This window comes from Dicentrarchus labrax, unplaced genomic scaffold, assembly GCF_905237075.1.
Source record: "Dicentrarchus labrax unplaced genomic scaffold, dlabrax2021, whole genome shotgun sequence".
Taxonomy (NCBI): Eukaryota; Metazoa; Chordata; class Actinopteri; family Moronidae; genus Dicentrarchus; species Dicentrarchus labrax.
The window spans coordinates 14,062,142-14,079,149 of NW_026136723.1; the positions used below are offsets into that span (position 1 = coordinate 14,062,142).

Here is a 17,008-nt window from a genome sequence, read left to right on the forward strand (position 1 = left end):
ACAGTGCCTTGAACTACCGTCCCATCTCCAGAGAGTTGGATGAAAAGCGTCTAATGTGATGTAGCGGGCACTTACAGGGCATCAGCGGGTAGCTCTGCAGCACTGAGCCAAATGATAGGGTTTCTCTGTGTAAAGTGAGAGCCAAGGGCCCCCATGGTCTGTCTCAGGAATCCCTCAGTGGCTGTTGCAGACAGGGATGGGACAGACAAGGAGAGACAGACACCCCTCCCTTCCCACTGTCGGTACTTTGATGTCCAACTGTTGAGCTCTGGGCTCTGATGACCAGATAAAATAGAGAGAGAGACTGAAAGGAGTCTTTGGAAGTGCTTGAAATGGGGAGAGATGAGACTTTTAAGATTAAGGTAGCCAGCAACAGTAGCTCAGCACCTTGTTATGAGCCTTTATTTACTGAGAGAAGGTTTTCTGATCTGCTTCACATTCACACGGATATACACACCACCGCCTTTAGCTCCTTTGCTAATCAGCCTGATCAGTCCGGACCCCTCAGGTTCATTTTGGTTTGGATATTGTCAGTATATATTGCGTTTCAGTCTTGCCAAAGATGGATTTCAGGTGCATGGAAGACTGGATTTTAGTACACGTCGGTTTTTCCTCTTCAGTTTTTCACTTTGGAGGTGTCAGAGTGTGGCACTAGTAGAGAAAGGGATGTAATCCGACTGCTTATAGTGTAAATAGTGACATACACTCAGAGACACAAATGACTTGCCATTATGAACAAACGTCAAAGCGTTAGTGTTACTCACCTTATCTTCTGAGGGTTGTAGGTGAAGTTGCACTGCAACTTGGGTTATGCCAAGTTAAAAAAGCTCATGGGAACTTTAGGGCTGCCTTATCCAGCACATCCCGTAGTGCAGCATCTGCCCATCTAAAGTAAATATAAACATCCTTTGGGAAAGAATGCAAACTTTTATTCTTCTCTCAGAATCAGAATAGACTGACAAGCATCTGTGCCATTGTCACTGCGCAATACAAGATGACTAGAGCAAAGTGAACACAAGCAGGTGCTCCTCCTTTCATGTCAGTGTAAGGTGACGTGTATGTATATATACTGTATGTCTCATGTAAGGACCCGTGCTCTGTGACCACATTTTTAAGGACAGTAGATGCAGTGGGTTTGCTAAAAACATACATAAAGCAATTAAAGACATGACAAATCTACTTTATTATCAGTCGACTGTGCACAGTAACACTAAGGTGCTGGCGAAAGTATGAAATCTTGTAGTAAGTAAAATTCTTGACAGCTCACCGCACGCAAGGAGATAGAAGGGGATTTCTTTATTGAAAGGCTTTATTGAACAAATGATCTACACATTTTGCTGTATAGCTTCAGCATAGCTTTTTTCAGGTCATTTGAGTTTTAAACCTTTATTGTTATAGATTGGCAGTTTACTAAGTTAGCTTCTACCAAAAAAAACCATTGGCATTGTGGGCTATTTAAAAAAATCAATTTTTTAAAATTTATTGTACCTGTATTATGCTTATTATTGTATAGTCATTATATGAAGGTTGAATTGCTCTTGTGGATCTCAGAAAGCCAAGACAAGCAACTCATCACAGGAAAGTTTATTTAGACTCTTAAGTGAAATATTGTTGAAAGAGTGCGAGTGATGAACTAAAGTTTTGAAATTTATATATATTATATATTTTTTTTATCACTGGTAATTCAAAAGGGGTAATGGTGGGGTTACTGATTAAAGTGATTATCAAAACGAAGTTAACAGCCACTTTTAGAATTAAGACAGCAGTTATAGAGAAGTACTGATAAATGTCTGTAAGAAATGTCGGAACTGATTGTTGTCGGTTGTGGCTGACTTGAGTCTTTAAATGTTCCCAAGCTATTTCTCTGTTTGAGTAACATGTGATTGTAGTCATGGCCCTGAACCATAATTTCTCAGTATTATTATCAAGGGTAATTTTTATGATTCAGATAAAAACAGACAGTGTTTTCTCAGTTAATTTCTGTAATTTATCATTCTGATTGATGATAATACACAGCTAACTCTCAGAGGAAGACGTACCTAATCAGAGAATTTACGTAGTGTTACACAATACTCAGTGTGTGTGGTTTCACTGGAGGTTTTGTCTTTGACTAGACGTTGTACTGCATTTATGACTACACAAGGGCACTTTTTCTTTTGGCGAGGGTAGAATATTTACCCGGGAATTCACCTTTAGATATAAGTGGCAAGTGACAAACCCCTGAAACTACTCATGCACACACAGAGGCACATAACATGACTGAATGTGAATCTGTTTGCACACACACTCATTTCCTTTCTTGGTTATACACATTGGGCCAGAAAAAATTATATGGTCTGTGTGTGTGCCTATGAGTGTGTTATTGCATGCATGCGCCGGAGCAGAGCGCTGCAACGTGAGCACTGGATCTTCGGTGCTAGATTAATGTGCCTGTGTCTGGAATCCCCCTATCAGTCCAACATACACACACATAAACACACACACACACAATCTCCATTCATCCATTCAGTGTTTCCTCTTGCTAATAAAAGCTGATAATCTACGCTGTATGCAGTGCACATGTACACAAATACACACAGCATTTAAGAGGATCTTCCCCTTTGCCCAACAGTTGCTTATTTAGTCACCTAATGCCGCCGTTACTGGCAGACAGATGGGCTTTGGAGAACTGCTGTTGCTTAAGCGAACAAGACACTTCTCTCTCACTTTCAAAGTGATTCATTTAGCACTTCTAGAATGACAAGATGGCTGAAGTGAGCATTTGCATAAAGTCGTCAAAAAGAGTCCCTCGCTCCACTTTTTTCCTAGTGTAACTAACTGAAAGTAGCACTCTTGTACTTTTTGCTGATGATTTACCAGCATTGCTTGAACTTCTCTTTTTGCAGTGAATTTGCTTTCTCACCTAGCAACATGCTTGGTTGTTAATATGTCAGTGACAAGGTGTGTGTGTGTGTGTGTGTGTGTGTGTGTGTGTGTGTGTGTGTGTGTGTGTGTGTGTGTGTGTGTGTGTGTGTGTGTGTGTGTGTGTGTGTGTGTGTGTGTGTGTGTGTGTGTGTGTGTGTGTGTGTGTGTGTGTGTGTGTGTGTGTGTGTGTGTGTGTGTGTGTGTGTGTTTTAAAGTTGTGTGTGTGTGTGTGTGTGTGTGTGTGTGTGTGTGTGTGTGTGTGTGTGTGTGTGTTAAAAGTGTGTGTGTGAAGGAGTCTGGGTGCATTTGCACATGCATGGTTGCGTGTGACTGATGGCCCCATCGGCATCACCCACCTACCATGTTGCACGTATTTCACCCTCCCCGAGAGAGAGAGGGAGGGAGGGAGACCACCCATTGGGTTGGTACTGGGGTCCAGATTAGGCTGCCCCTGGCAGTCCCTGGAGGTCCGTTGCTTTGTTGATGGTTTTTTAATGACCCCAGTCTGGCTACAGGCTTATTGTACTGCCTTGAGTGACAGGCAGATGGGAAAAGCTGATGGGTTAATCTGACATACCAGAAAAGAGTAGAGAGGGGTCTTTTTTTCCTGTCCATCTCTTTGAGATACAATTTCTGCCAAAGCGCTTTAGGGAAAACATTTCTTTTGTTGAATTTGGAATAAATGCTACTACAAAATACAACCCAAGAGTCTGCAGTGATGCTGCAAATCCTCTGTGTAATGCAGTGTGACACATTTAATTATCAATATCTAAATACTGGTACAAATTTGTGTTTCTAACAAGTTAGAAGGAAACCTTTAATCATCTTACTTAACCAAGCCAATCAAAGCCAGGGGGCGCATTGCTAAAACATTTGAAGGCTAAAAGTAGGTCCTAACCTGCCGAGGGTGGGAGTCCTAAGTTTAGAACTCTCAGGCTTTGGGTATAAAAGTAATTACTAAGTCCGAGAGAGGTTAGAGGGTACCCCAGAGAGACCTGCTCACAGTCAGCTACTTCAGGCATTGCACCTCATTGCATCAGAGTTTGATAATAAACTTTTAAAAGCACATTTTGATGGCAGGTGAATTAATAAGCTTCCAAACAGATCGAAACCACCCAATCATACTGCAGACTGCTAACACAACTCTTGCACTACTTCTTAAATACTGGCAAACACAGCTTGCAGTTGTATCTCATATCATTCATCAAACCAAAATCAATCATATCGAAATCTAATTAAATCCTTCACACTGAAGCAGATTGATCACCTGTCATTCAGTCACTGTAGTAAGTAATTCCTGAATCATGTCACCCATAGCAACAGGGGTTAACCCAAGATTTTTCTGTTCCTTAGTAAAAGTTACTCTCAGCTGCCTGGTAAGTGTTGAGAAGGAACTCTTCGCTAAGAACTAACATAGACAGGAACTTTAAGGTCCATCTACAAGTCCTAGTGGTAATGTAAGATCCTTTGATTATGGCTCCTTATCTGGAAGTGATAGATGTCAGGTATTGTTTTCAGAAGATAACCTTCAATGACCCTGACCGTGGTGGTCTTTCCATCTACACCACTCCACACCTTGGCAACCATTGTGGTACAAGGCTGACAGGATGGTCCCATGAAACCCATTAACTTCCACTCTTGTGCATGTCATGCGCATGTCGTTGCCTGTCAAATTGCATTTGGAAAACTCAAGGGAAATGTCACCAGACTTTTTATGTTAGTACTTGTCAAAGCTCTTGTGTTTTTCTTGCTCTAAACCAAAATAAACTGAGGGAGTTGCCATAATTTACAGAGATGACAAGATAAGGGTATTGTTGGTGAAAATGTTTTTTTGTCTTGCCTCTGAGCTTATCTTTTAGTAAGTCTGTTATTGAGTTACACAACAGCAAAATGGGATTTTATGACTCTTCAAGCCTGGTCCTTTCAAGACTTTTTCAGTGAATAAATAACTTCTGTATTCCCCTTTTTATTTGATCAGAAGAAGTAATTATTACTAATATTGTTGGCTTTTTAAAAACAGTATTTTCCAACACAGTCTTTACAGGCACTGTCATAGTTTCCTGTAGTCTAACTCTGTTGTTGGTGATATGCAAAGGAGTGAAACTGATACCTGATCAAAGGTATTTTCCCAATTCTCCCCCCTAGTTCCCTCTGCTTATAGCCCTCCCACTACGATTACCAGAATAAGACACCCATATCTCACACGACATTAAACAAATTGAAACCAGATTTCCTGCCTGCGCTCAAACAGCAGACAGTGCTTTCAAGAGCAGTCAGACTGTCTTCAGTCTGGATTTGTATTTTCGGTATGAAATATACCACCCATTTTTGGGCCCTGTATGAATGTCAGTTAAAATCTGTGGGTGTGGGTGTGGGTCAGGGGATAGTGTAGATTGGTGTGTTTTTACTTGTGTCACGCTATGACAATATTACAAGATAGTGATGATAATGCAGATAAGATATCTTTAAATTGCCAAATCACATGTTTTTTTAGAAATAATTATTTGGTCTTTTTTAATTTAAAATGAAGCTTTAAGAAGATTTTAAACAGTTTTATGGCAATTATTTTAAAAAACATCTTCGCGAAAACATGCAGTCTCAGGACTCCCATAATCCTTCAACTATACCATACATACAAGCATCAGTATCACACTAGCAGTGAGTTCAGGAACAGAGATAGTTGAAACTGACATTTTTCAGTGATGACCAAGGATGAACTGGACAGTCGTGTCTTTGAATCTCTACTTTTGCCAGACAATGTGTTTCTGCTCTGGACCGACAGAAAGAAAGGCAGGCAGGCAGGCAGCAGCAGCAGGGAGAGGGAGGGGGGAAAACCCTTTGCACTGCACGCAGGAGAGCACGTGCAGCACACTCTGGGAATGTTTAGATATCGCCTCAAACGGCTCCGCATGGGAAAAAAAAGGAAAAGTCATCCTCTATGCTTTGACTGCAGCCGGCTGGAGCAAAAGTGGCTGGCCCCAATTTGACATAAGCAAACACAGTTCACACACATATATGAAGAGGGATATACTGTACATAGACACATTCAGAATCGATCACATAGTTATTAATGTTTGCACACACATAGATACACACCCTCACATGCACAGTGCACAGTTGAGATCTTATTGGATTTTTCATGTGTGTACCCCCCTATTAAGGGGGTCCAAAAGAGCAGCACTAGCATCCCCCTACACACACACACACAAACACACACACACTCCTCTGCACTTCACTGTATTAATTGTTGATGGTCTTTTGGCAACGCTCCAGGTAGGGAAAAGGGGGCACTGGTGTGTGTTTGTGTGTGTGTGTGTACGGTGCATGTTGCACATATCCACACACACCGGCATCTGGATATTAAAGCCTTGTCTGTACAGCAACGGCAAGAGAAAGAGGAGGGAAAAAAGAGAAAAAATTACAGCATATATCAGGAATTTTCCAGCTAATGATGTGCGGATGTGGTAGCACTGGGGAGAGAGAGCCACTGACTGTGCTGTCTTTGTTTCGCTCGCCGAGGGCCCCATGCTGCATTCCTGTACACTGTGCATACTTTGGCAACAGTTGTAGTGCCCCTTTTTTCTGTTTTACTGTATACAGTTTGTGTGCTGCTCTTGCACTTTTCTTTCCAGCCCCTGTAGCTCTGTCTCTCTCTCCCTCAGCTGCTACGTTTCCCCCCTCATCTCTCTTTTAAATCTTCTCACTCTCTCGCTCTCCTTCCTTATTTCCTTTCTTAGCCTGGTGCAGCTGTATTGTTGGGACTGTAAATTGTCCTTTTTGCAGAACAAGAGAAAGAAAAAGAGAAAGTGAGGGAGGAGTGAAATAATGGTGTTTACAACATGGCTGACTGCTAGAGCTTCGAATGGGGCCTCTCTGGAGACACAACATTACAGCTTCAGCTCCACTGTACTCTCAGAGTGCATAGTTTTCTCAAATTATTATTATAACATCCGCTCTCCTTCTCCCATATGTGGCCTGCCTATACACTCTGAAGCCTTTATCTGTTTTCCTTCCTTAGATTCACATAGGAAGACTTTAATTTGTGGTGGATTGCTTTCAGGAATGTAATCAAATTCTAGCTTAAGACTTAAAGCAAGAAACAGTCAGGCCATTTACCTGAGAGACTTAACTGCCCTGAACTTTATTCAGTAACTGCTGAAAGTTAAAACCTCCAATCTTATTGATTCAATTACAACAGTTATTTGGCCTTTGGTGCATCCAAAGTACTTGTCTGTGAGTGTGCATGTGTGTGTAGATGGTATGTGTCTGTGTGTGCAGTGGTGCTCTTTCATCCTGGGCTTCCTCAGTGAGAGGGAATGTAAACACGGGCCCTCAGCCAAGCTCCATCAGCCCCAGTGCCTCCGGAGCTGCAGCCTTAAGCCCTGGACTCAGTCATCCTCATGGCATCAGGTCACTGTGAAGGTCCCCCTCGGAAGTGCACATGGAGAGTGACAGGAAAAGTGTCATGGTAGCCGAGGTGGGAGTGAGGGAGGGGTGAGAATCAGGGGTAGGGGATTAAGAATGTGGTTCCCAGCAACTCTTCAAGGTTAACCAACACAACCAAATCCCATGAGGCACAAGTGGTCAGTCAGTCAAACAGGTTGTCATCAAGGCAGCAGTTTAAAGGAATTGTTAAGATAAGAAGATATCTCTCTCATGTCTGTTCAGCTATCCCGACACTGTCCAACGTTCAGTGCACCTAAAGATAACTAATTAACACATATCTATTCTGTAAATTTAAAGTCATAACATTTTAATTGGTGAACTTCTGAAGTGCTGTAAGGCCAATGTTTAACCTTTTGACAGAGCCCGGCTAGCTGTTTCCCCTGTCTCCAGTCTTTATGCTAAGCTAACCACCTCCTTGCAGTAGCTTCATATTCAACAGACACACATGAGTGGTATCGATCTTCTTATCTAACTGTAAGCAATAAGTATGATAGTATTTCTTAAATCAGATTATCTAAACCACTTAATTAATAAATGAAAATATGGCCCACGTTGTAATAAACCGGAATTATCCTTGAAACATCAAACACATACTGCAAATAACTTGCATACATTTGCAGACACACACACACATAAAGCACTTGGCACTGAACCACGTGAATCCAGGCAAAAAGCAGGTGCTCACTCAGTCACGTGCAAGTACTCAAACATAACACTAACCAAACACACCCCCCGCGCTCACATGCATGCACCCTATTGTCATACTCCTCCGCTATGCATGCACAGTGTGCTGGTGGCACAGGTCCGGATGTTGCAAGTCAGACAGGCTTGGAGGTCCGGCTCAAGAGGTCTGGAGGTCCTCTGGGGCAGGAGAAGCCATTTCCTCCCCTAAGCGGAGCGGGGAGCAGCAGCGAGGGCTGAGGAGGATGGTGGTGGTGGTGGTGGTGGTAGTGAGGGGGAGGATGCTCTCAGCAGAGAGGAATTCCTAGAATGTTGTCCTTTAATCTGGAGTCAGCCTCACACACACTCTGTCTCTCACTCTAACTCTCTCTTCTTTTTTTTTCTCCCTCAGCTTTATCTGACCTCCTCTGGCTTTTCTGTTACTATGCGGAAGGGAAGACGGGTGTCAGATAGGATGAGACAGATTGAAAATGCAAAGCAGCTGACCTAAGAGCAAAACACTGTATTGCACAGTTCAGAGCTGACTCGCTTGCTCTGTTTCTGATTGTCCTACATACTGTATCTGTCCGTATCTCTGTTTTCTTGCAGCCCGTACAGAGGAGGGAGATCAGGAGTGTGTAAGGGAGGGATATGTGAAGCAGAACAGAGAATGAGAAGGGTGAGAAAGAGACTAAGGAAGAAGGAATGCAAACGTGGTCGGAAGAAGAGGAAGGAAAAGGACGACAAAAAAAATCTCTGAACAACATTGCAATTGGGGAATGTCCTTTTTCTTTTTACAACAGTCTGTGTTGTTATAATCATCTCCATGAAAACAGTTATTAAGTTGCGTGAATGTTCGTTTGTCAGACTAAAAGTTTTGAGATATTTTGCATAACAGACTTGAGACTTAACTTAATACAGAGACATTTGAGTATTTTATGGAGAGCGTGAAGCTGTGTGTGATCAGAATGCATTCATGGATATTACATGCTCTCCAACTGTTGTATGTAGACTTTACTGTGTTTCAGACATGTGTTTTACAGACTCATGAGCTTATAGAAACAGACATAGAAAGGGGGGCTGTTTCATAGGGAAGGAACAAGAGATTGTAGGAGAGCGAAAAGAGGCTAGGGATAAAAAAGGTAAAGAGGATTGCTGAGTGGAAAGGGGTGCTAACTGTGGACTGTTTGCTGCAAATCACAGTTTAAACCAGCAGGGTATTGAGTAATTGATTTTAATAAAATGCCTGTGTACTTTAAACCCTGATATAGCTTATTAATTTGTGCCTGATGCTGTGAATACCGACTAGCACAACAAATGCTGACAAAAAGTCAGTCTTAAGCTAAAAATAGTCCCTGACAAATGTGAATGAAAAGCATTTACCATGCAAATGAGTATAAAAAAATCAGAGTAGGAACAAACGCACACGGACTAGGGAAGTTGGAAATTATTGAGGTTTTTTTTTTTTTCTTCATGGTATTCATTGACAAAAAGAAAAATGAAGAATAGTGGCAGTCTTACCCTTTAATGCAAAAATAGAATGAAAGACCCCCTTAGCCCTGCAAAAACTGTTTCCTACAGTGCAAAGTTTCAGATTGCAATAAGCCTTAAAGCATCTATATCTTCCGGTGTGTCTGTGAGTGCATGAATGTGTGATATACATGTCTTAATCTGCAGTTGTGGCCGGGTTTTCGAATAACTTCGTGTTGCACTGAGGCGGATATACCCCGAGCTGTAGGTCTGTGGTTCTTCCTAGAAGGCTCTGTGTGTGTGTGTGAGTGTAAGTGTAAGCAGTTCATGTAAGCCCTGACTTTTGACTCTGCAAGGCTACATGCAGTATACTGGAGTTACTTGCATTTGTGCATGCAGCTGCAAGAAGATGATTGATTGGTCACGTATGCATCCATCCACATTTTAAATGTGTTTGAATGTTTGATGGTTTTAGCAATGCCATGTCTTGGTTGGTAGGGGCCAATGGAGATGTGATAAACTCTAACTAGAAATCAAGCTGTACACTTCCATATAACTTCAAGTTGAAATCAAAGAAAGTTCAAAATAATTCCTACAAAAATGAATGCAATGCAACTTTTTATTTTCCCAATCTGTAGAAATCTCAATGACATTAAGTTGCCTGACTATATGTGCAGCTGTGCGACTTCCATTCATGCTTTTCTCTGAGGTTTCACTGTTCTAAAAATCTTCAATGACCCCAACAGTCAGTCTGTTTATTCTCAGCATATGTCTCATTTCTGGTCACGTGGCTCCACCAACACGTCTCAGCCAACTAGCCTCAACTTCCTCCCTATTTCCACTGAAGCAGGAAGCAGGAGATGAGAAAGTATCACACATCTGCAAAATGCACCCCCAGCTCTATTAATAGTGTCATTCAGTTTAGAAGCAAAAATGTGACCACATTTTTTATTCCTCTTATCAGTCTCTGTTGACTGCCTTGCTAAAGAATTCCAGCTTGGGGTAATGTTTGTTCACTCAGTAACCAAGACTTCCCCTACATGTTACAATTATGAATAACGATGCTTTCTAATGGAATACTTATGGCAGGAGGAGGCAGATAATGAAATATTGCCCTGCAACTTTTAACTAAACTAACCATTCTGAATGGTTCTTAAGCCATTGCCAAATTACATGAGTTGGTTGTAATTGACAGCATATTGTGAGAAAAGTTTCTTTGTCACCAGTGGCTTATCTAATTCTTAAATTTTATATTAGTATTACTATATTACTCTTTCTAAATCTTATTTGTTTACTGTCAAATCATTAGGGCAGACAGTTGCAAATGACTTATATTGCTTTTTCTAATAAAATATCTAATTTTATAATAAGAAAAGGACTGAAGAAACCTAGTAACAAACAGTTAGACAACTTTTATTACACTCACCAAGACTAAGGGTCTGCAGCGATGGTTGCAGCTTTGTAAGGCTTAAACACAGCTGTGCTTTCAGTAAAATGCTAACATCAGCATGCTAAAATGCACACCTGACTATGCAAACATGCAATAGTATGCTAACCAAGAGGATGCACATGGCAAATATTACCTGCTAAACAACAGCAACTGATGGGAATGTCATTAGTTTTGCAGGTATTTGATCATAAGGGATCACCAAAGTCAACTGAACTCTCTTCTACAGATATTTAAGATCTTTATAAATCACAAATGTGAACATCATGCTGATGCTATAGGACAAATCAAGGAGGATAATCAAAAGTCTGCTCTGGAGACCATGAATGCCATATATCAAACTTGATAGCAATCCATCCGATCATTTTTGAGATACTTTAGTCTGGAACTAAATTCTGGACCGACAGACCAACATTGACATCCACAGAGCCATGCCGCTAGCATGGCTAAAACACAACTTTCTTTGACCTATGGAAATTATTTCAGCCAAGGGTGAACAAGTGAAATCAGCCATAGATGTGTTTTGGACAGGATTAAAATCACTGATACTGACATCGTCCAACCTCCCCCAGTGTGAAAGACATCTTGTCTACAAACCATAAGGTTACTTGGCTGCTGACTCAAAGTAACTTCTCAGGGGGCACTTGAGCACGTAAGCAAGGACCCGATTCACTTTTTAATGGATCATATTTTGGCTATCTATATCCTTCGAAGATCATTGCTCTCATATTACACCTACGGGCATGTGGATAGCATCTAAAAGCTCAGGGTAACGTTTCCAAATACTCCCACAGAGAGCCCAAGCCAGCTAATAAAGATATCTAGGTGACACCGCACTCCTTTTGCTTACAAACATTCGCCTCAGACTCTAAGATCCCGATAAGCACTCTGCAGTGCCTGAGCGGGGAACTGCAGCCAAAAGCTGTTGGAAAAATCTGGAGTTTAGGAAAGCACCTGGAACCAGTCCACTCTCTTACTAGGGGTCACTGAGTTTTGTCTGGAGGCTTTCCCTACTGTAGCTGTTAACAATGCCTCTGCTTTCCTGCAGGCTATAGCCACACACACACACACACACACACACACACACACACACACACACACACACACACACACACACACACACACACACACACACACACACACACACACACAGGGATAAATTTGGAAACCATGCTCAGTGTGAAGTGGCACAAAATGGCTGCTGTTATACCTCAGGTGGGTGCAGTGTCGCTTGATGCAAGACAGGAAGAGTTGGGTGTGGTGGTTAATATCTATGATCGTTGGCCCGTTATCACTTCCCATGCACGACACATCTGCCAGCTTTAATCCAGTGAGACACTGCATTGTTTATTTTAATGAGTCCTACTGCATATATACACACGCACACATATGTATATACAGTATTGTGTGTCCCTGGTGGATTGCTGTGGAAAGACTGTGAAGTGGGTACACCAAAACGGGAGCAGGGAGATGTGCCCTGCCAGATATGATTTCATGTCTTACGTAAGCCTGAGATGGGGGCAGAGAAGTATTAACCCTGTGTGTGTGTGTGTGTGTGTGTGAGTGTGCGTGTGTGCGTGCGTGTGGGTGTGTGTGTGGGTGGGTGGGTGGGTGGGTGTGTGTGTGTGTATGTGTGTGAGTGAGTGTGTGTGTGTGTGAGAGAGAGAGAGAGAGAGAGTGTGTGTGCGCGTGAGCCCCCACCCCCTAGATGGTGACATTTACTCAGCGCTGGCAGGTAAAACTGCATGCAAGAAATTGATTTGTGTCCATGCGTCTTTGTATGTTTAACCTTTATTTTCTGACTGGATTTGTGTGTGTTGTAGGTGGTGACACTGTGGTACAGAGCCCCAGAGGTGCTGCTCCAGTCCAGTTACGCCACGCCAGTTGACCTGTGGAGTGTTGGCTGCATCTTCGCTGAGATGTTCAGGAGAAGGTGAGAGGTGCAGAGAACACAGAGCCAACTTAGGATCTGAAAATAAAGGGAAAAAACACCATTATTCTAGCCTGATGATAAGACTTATTATTTTGGTATCTAACCAACCAGTAGTTAGTCACATATCCAGTTTCAATTAACACATTTAGCATTTTCAAAGAGTTTTAGCCCTGATTTTGGGACAAATGCTTTTCTTTGTACAAAATACAGTTAATCTTTATGGATTATATTGATGCCGAATTGACATGAAGACTATTGACAAATTACTCACTTTAACTTGTCTACGGCTACATTTTGTTATGGACAAGCATAAGCAATTGTTAAAATGTAATATTTCTCAAAGGGAGTTTGGCACAGGGAGCATTTAGCTTAATTCAAACCAACAATACCTGATGAAACACAGTTTGGAGACAGACTCAGGATTACTCCTTGTGAAAGATGTTGTAGTGCATGATCCCCCGTTGATCATCAGTCATGTAGTGTAAAAACCAAAACTACAAAACCTCTGATTACAAGACAGATAGTTGTGTAGTGTGAACAGTGTAGAGATCTGACATCATTGAAAGTCGTGTAGTGTGACCAAGGCTTAAGGTGACTTGTAACAACGTGCATAATCTGGTACAGTACAATGATGTTCATTCTTAATCCCACCTACTAAAGCTCTGATTGGCTGGTTTGTTTTTCCACCCTTGGAAACATCCGTCAGTGAGCTCAACAGCAGACCTGTCTGAATCACTGAAAACATTAGAAATGTGAGCAGCAATTAGGTCTGGAAGACTCCCATTATTCACATATCATTATTTTATCATTCTCATTATTCCCTCATTCATGCACTGTTGCATCCTCCTGCTTCGCTGTGCTGCTTCGACATTAAAAGCACACTAAACACTTACACTTCAGCAACTGACAACTGACTCGTGGTGTATCACGTTAGCACGTAAACGGTCACACGCTCACTGACCTGCATCAGCATAATATCTTTGCTAGATACAAGCTGGCCTCTTATTTACCAAATTGATTTTACTGCGTTTTTGTGCAGATTTATGTATAAAATGTTTTTGTCGTCATCCCAGTATGAATTGTATTATTGAACTGACATTACATTGTGTGTATCACCGGTCAGGCTATTATATGACTTATAAGAGCTATTTGAGGTCATGAAGTCGGAAACTACCCCCTTTTACTCATGGTTTTACTGTTAAGACGAGCGATTATGATCAATGACCTGCAGGGATACACACATGCTGTATACAGACATTCACATGCTCATATACTTGTGACTAGGTCTCCTTATGGAGCTAGTCTCACTAAAACCCATCTGCCATCTCTTCTTTCCTATCCAGGGGTTTAACTGTTAGCTTTAATACTGCTACACAGTATTTCATTGTAAAGAGATGTTTCAGTTCTATGGTTAATCGTCACCTGAATGATTGAAAGTGAAATAATTCCACAGAGATGAGAATTTTCCATTTCTGTGCGCTACCTGTTTACTTTCAGCCGTCGCTACAGAATCCGTTATTGGAGCATTTCTCAAACTTGTCATCCTTTCCTCAAATGACACCTGTCAGATGTGTTGCGAGCAATTACATTTCGGTTGGCTTATCAAACTATTACAGTAATGACAGGCTGCCTGTTGTGGTTGCAGCATGCAAGTCAAGACTCTGCTTCTTGGTATAGGTATTTGTCAGTTTGTGGTCTAACGAACTTCACACACTGGAGAGCCAAGCTAATAACGGACCATTTTTCTTAAAAAAAAAAAGGTTGAACTGCCTGCCCATCAAAGGAAAAAAAGACACTTCCAGGGCATAAGGAAATATTTTTATCGTGATGGCATCATCTAATATTAATATTTATGTGCCGTAGTATGTATAGAACTGTGTCTTGACATTGACAGTGAACTTTGGTCGAGCCAGCCTGTAGTGGTGTGCTTTGGTGTAGATAAGAACAGTCATTCTGAGGTAGGGCAGAGTGCCAGGAGGAGCAGCCCTGCCTGTAATTTATGCTTCCTTCCCCAACCGTCCTCACACCCCAACATGCACAGCCACACACAACGACCCGCGCTCTGCACGTGGTCCTCAATGGGTATATATCTCTAGTGGCAAAGGGTGACACAGGGTGAAGAGGCTGTCTCAGTCGTGGTGTACAGGCAAACGACAAATGAAGGAGTGGAAAAACATAATGAGGGAAGACGCTACCATACAGGGATGAAGGGGCCCTCAAATGGTTTCTTTGTGTATCATATGCTTTGTTCAAGCTTCATTTGATGACCATTTTGAGACTTTTTTCACAAAATTTATACGTAAAAATGTTTTCACATACATTATGACGGGCTAAAGGAGGGGAGGGTGAAAGGCTTTCCTGCTTTTCAGAACCAAGACCATTGATAATCTACTATGGTCATATGGGACTGTAAAGAAAACAGCTGAAAATGTTAGTCGATGTATGAATTGAATGACAAAAAATGTTGATAATATTTTCAAAATATAAATCCCCCCTCATTCCAGATTTAGCTGTTTCTTTGTCCTGTTGTACTGTATTGGTTGAACAAAATTTGTTGGCTTTAACTTCAGGAAATTGCACTTTTTTCACCATTCCCTGACCATAGACCAAACAATAAACCAATTAATGAAAAAAATATTGAGCAGATTAATCCATAATGAGATATAATCATTAGCTGTACCCGTACTGAGATGTAAAAGGCATGATGTGAAACGTGCCAGAATAAAGATTTAACATGTGCAAACAGTTTTCAGACCCCGAGGAGAACTTGGTTCCAAATTTTCGACATGGATGTTTACGAAGCCAGATATATAAACGTATGTCGGATTTGTATTATGAACTGGGAAAATACATTTCATTGAGATTTGCAGTTGTGAGTATAGACCTCACATGGGTACATTTGTGTGCACCATTACACTGTTTGAATAGTTTTAATAGGGTACAGATGGGGGGGTGGGGGGTAGGCTGCTAGCTATAGAGTTAATGTATACACAATCACGTTTGCACATAATACCTCAGTGAAGCCTTTGACTCACTGAATGGCAGTTGGATGTACTTTCTGCTATACTTAACATGTGTAAACACATCATGAACAGTGCATTTCATGGCTGTGTGGCCTTTTTTTAAAAACAATTTTAAACATACAAATGGCAAATAACCAAGAATCCACATAAAGTAGCAGCAACCTGTGTAATGTGTGTAGAAGAGGTCTCTCATTGTTCCATACAGTGTTCCTTTAAAAGCAAAAACAATCTGAGGTGTGCAATCCTACTTTGTCAGATAGCAGTGAGCTCAGAGTCTGTGTGTGTGTATGTTTGTGTGTTGTCTAGGTACTTCTCTCACCCTGACACAATAAGCTGTAAAAAGCTTTGGTGTGTTTTCACAATCTGGCACCTGTCCAACTTTGCCTTAAGGCGGAAGGCAAGGCAGAGCCCTTTGATGGCCATGAACAGAACCTACACACTCTCTCTCTCCCTCTCTCTATGTCTGTCTGTCTGTCTGTCTGTCTCTCTCTCTCTCTCCCTCTCTGCAGGTGATTAAGATGGCTTTTTAAAAGGCCACCTGTTAGAGATTAAAGGGCACCTGGGAGAAGCAGTGAAAGAAGGCAGGAGAAAGCAGCGTGATTGAGGGGAAAGTGCAGAACAAGAGGAGATGAGAAAACACTGTTTATTGGTTTGCAGTTTGGTTGAATCGGAGATTATAATCGTTGACAGCTCAGGTACAAGGAACCAGACATATCCCCGCTTGTGGTTTCATTGCCTTTGAGAAGCGTTGGTAGCTAAATTGAATGCCCTTTTCTGGAGATGAATGAGAACATCAGCTCAGAAATCTTGTCTGCACAGTTAGTCGTTTGATCAGCTAAATAAATTCACTGCCAACGATTTGATTGATCTTGCAAAAATCCCAAACATTTACTGGTTCCTTCATCTCAAATAGGAGACATTTTTGCTTTTAAATTGAATTTCTCTTAATTTTGGACTGTTGGCTGGTCAAAATAAGTAATCTGAAGATGTTACCTTGGAGTAAATTGGAAAAACCGTGGTCCGCTTTTATAAAGAAATAATGAAAATAAGTTGTTGCCCTATATTGCAGCCCCACTGAGCAGTGACAACCCCAATTCACCCTTTCACCTTATGCTGCAGGTCAGA

General features: G+C 41.6%; 1 protein-coding gene and 1 long non-coding RNA gene across 2 annotated transcripts in view; one reads left to right on the forward strand and one right to left on the reverse strand.

The window, feature by feature from the left end:
* Positions 1-17,008, forward strand: part of cdk6 (cyclin-dependent kinase 6) — a 36,657-nt gene that overhangs the window by 12,897 nt on the left and 6,752 nt on the right. The window contains exon 5 of the mRNA XM_051389862.1: positions 12,751-12,860. Coding sequence (XP_051245822.1) covers positions 12,751-12,860 — 110 coding nt within the window. The remainder of the gene's footprint in view (positions 1-12,750; positions 12,861-17,008) is intronic.
* Positions 12,767-14,481, reverse strand: LOC127357593 (uncharacterized). The gene is made up of 3 exons (XR_007882281.1): positions 14,344-14,481; positions 13,250-13,595; positions 12,767-12,896 (listed from the first exon to the last, which is right to left on the reverse strand). It is a non-coding gene; the product is annotated as an uncharacterized LOC127357593 (long non-coding RNA).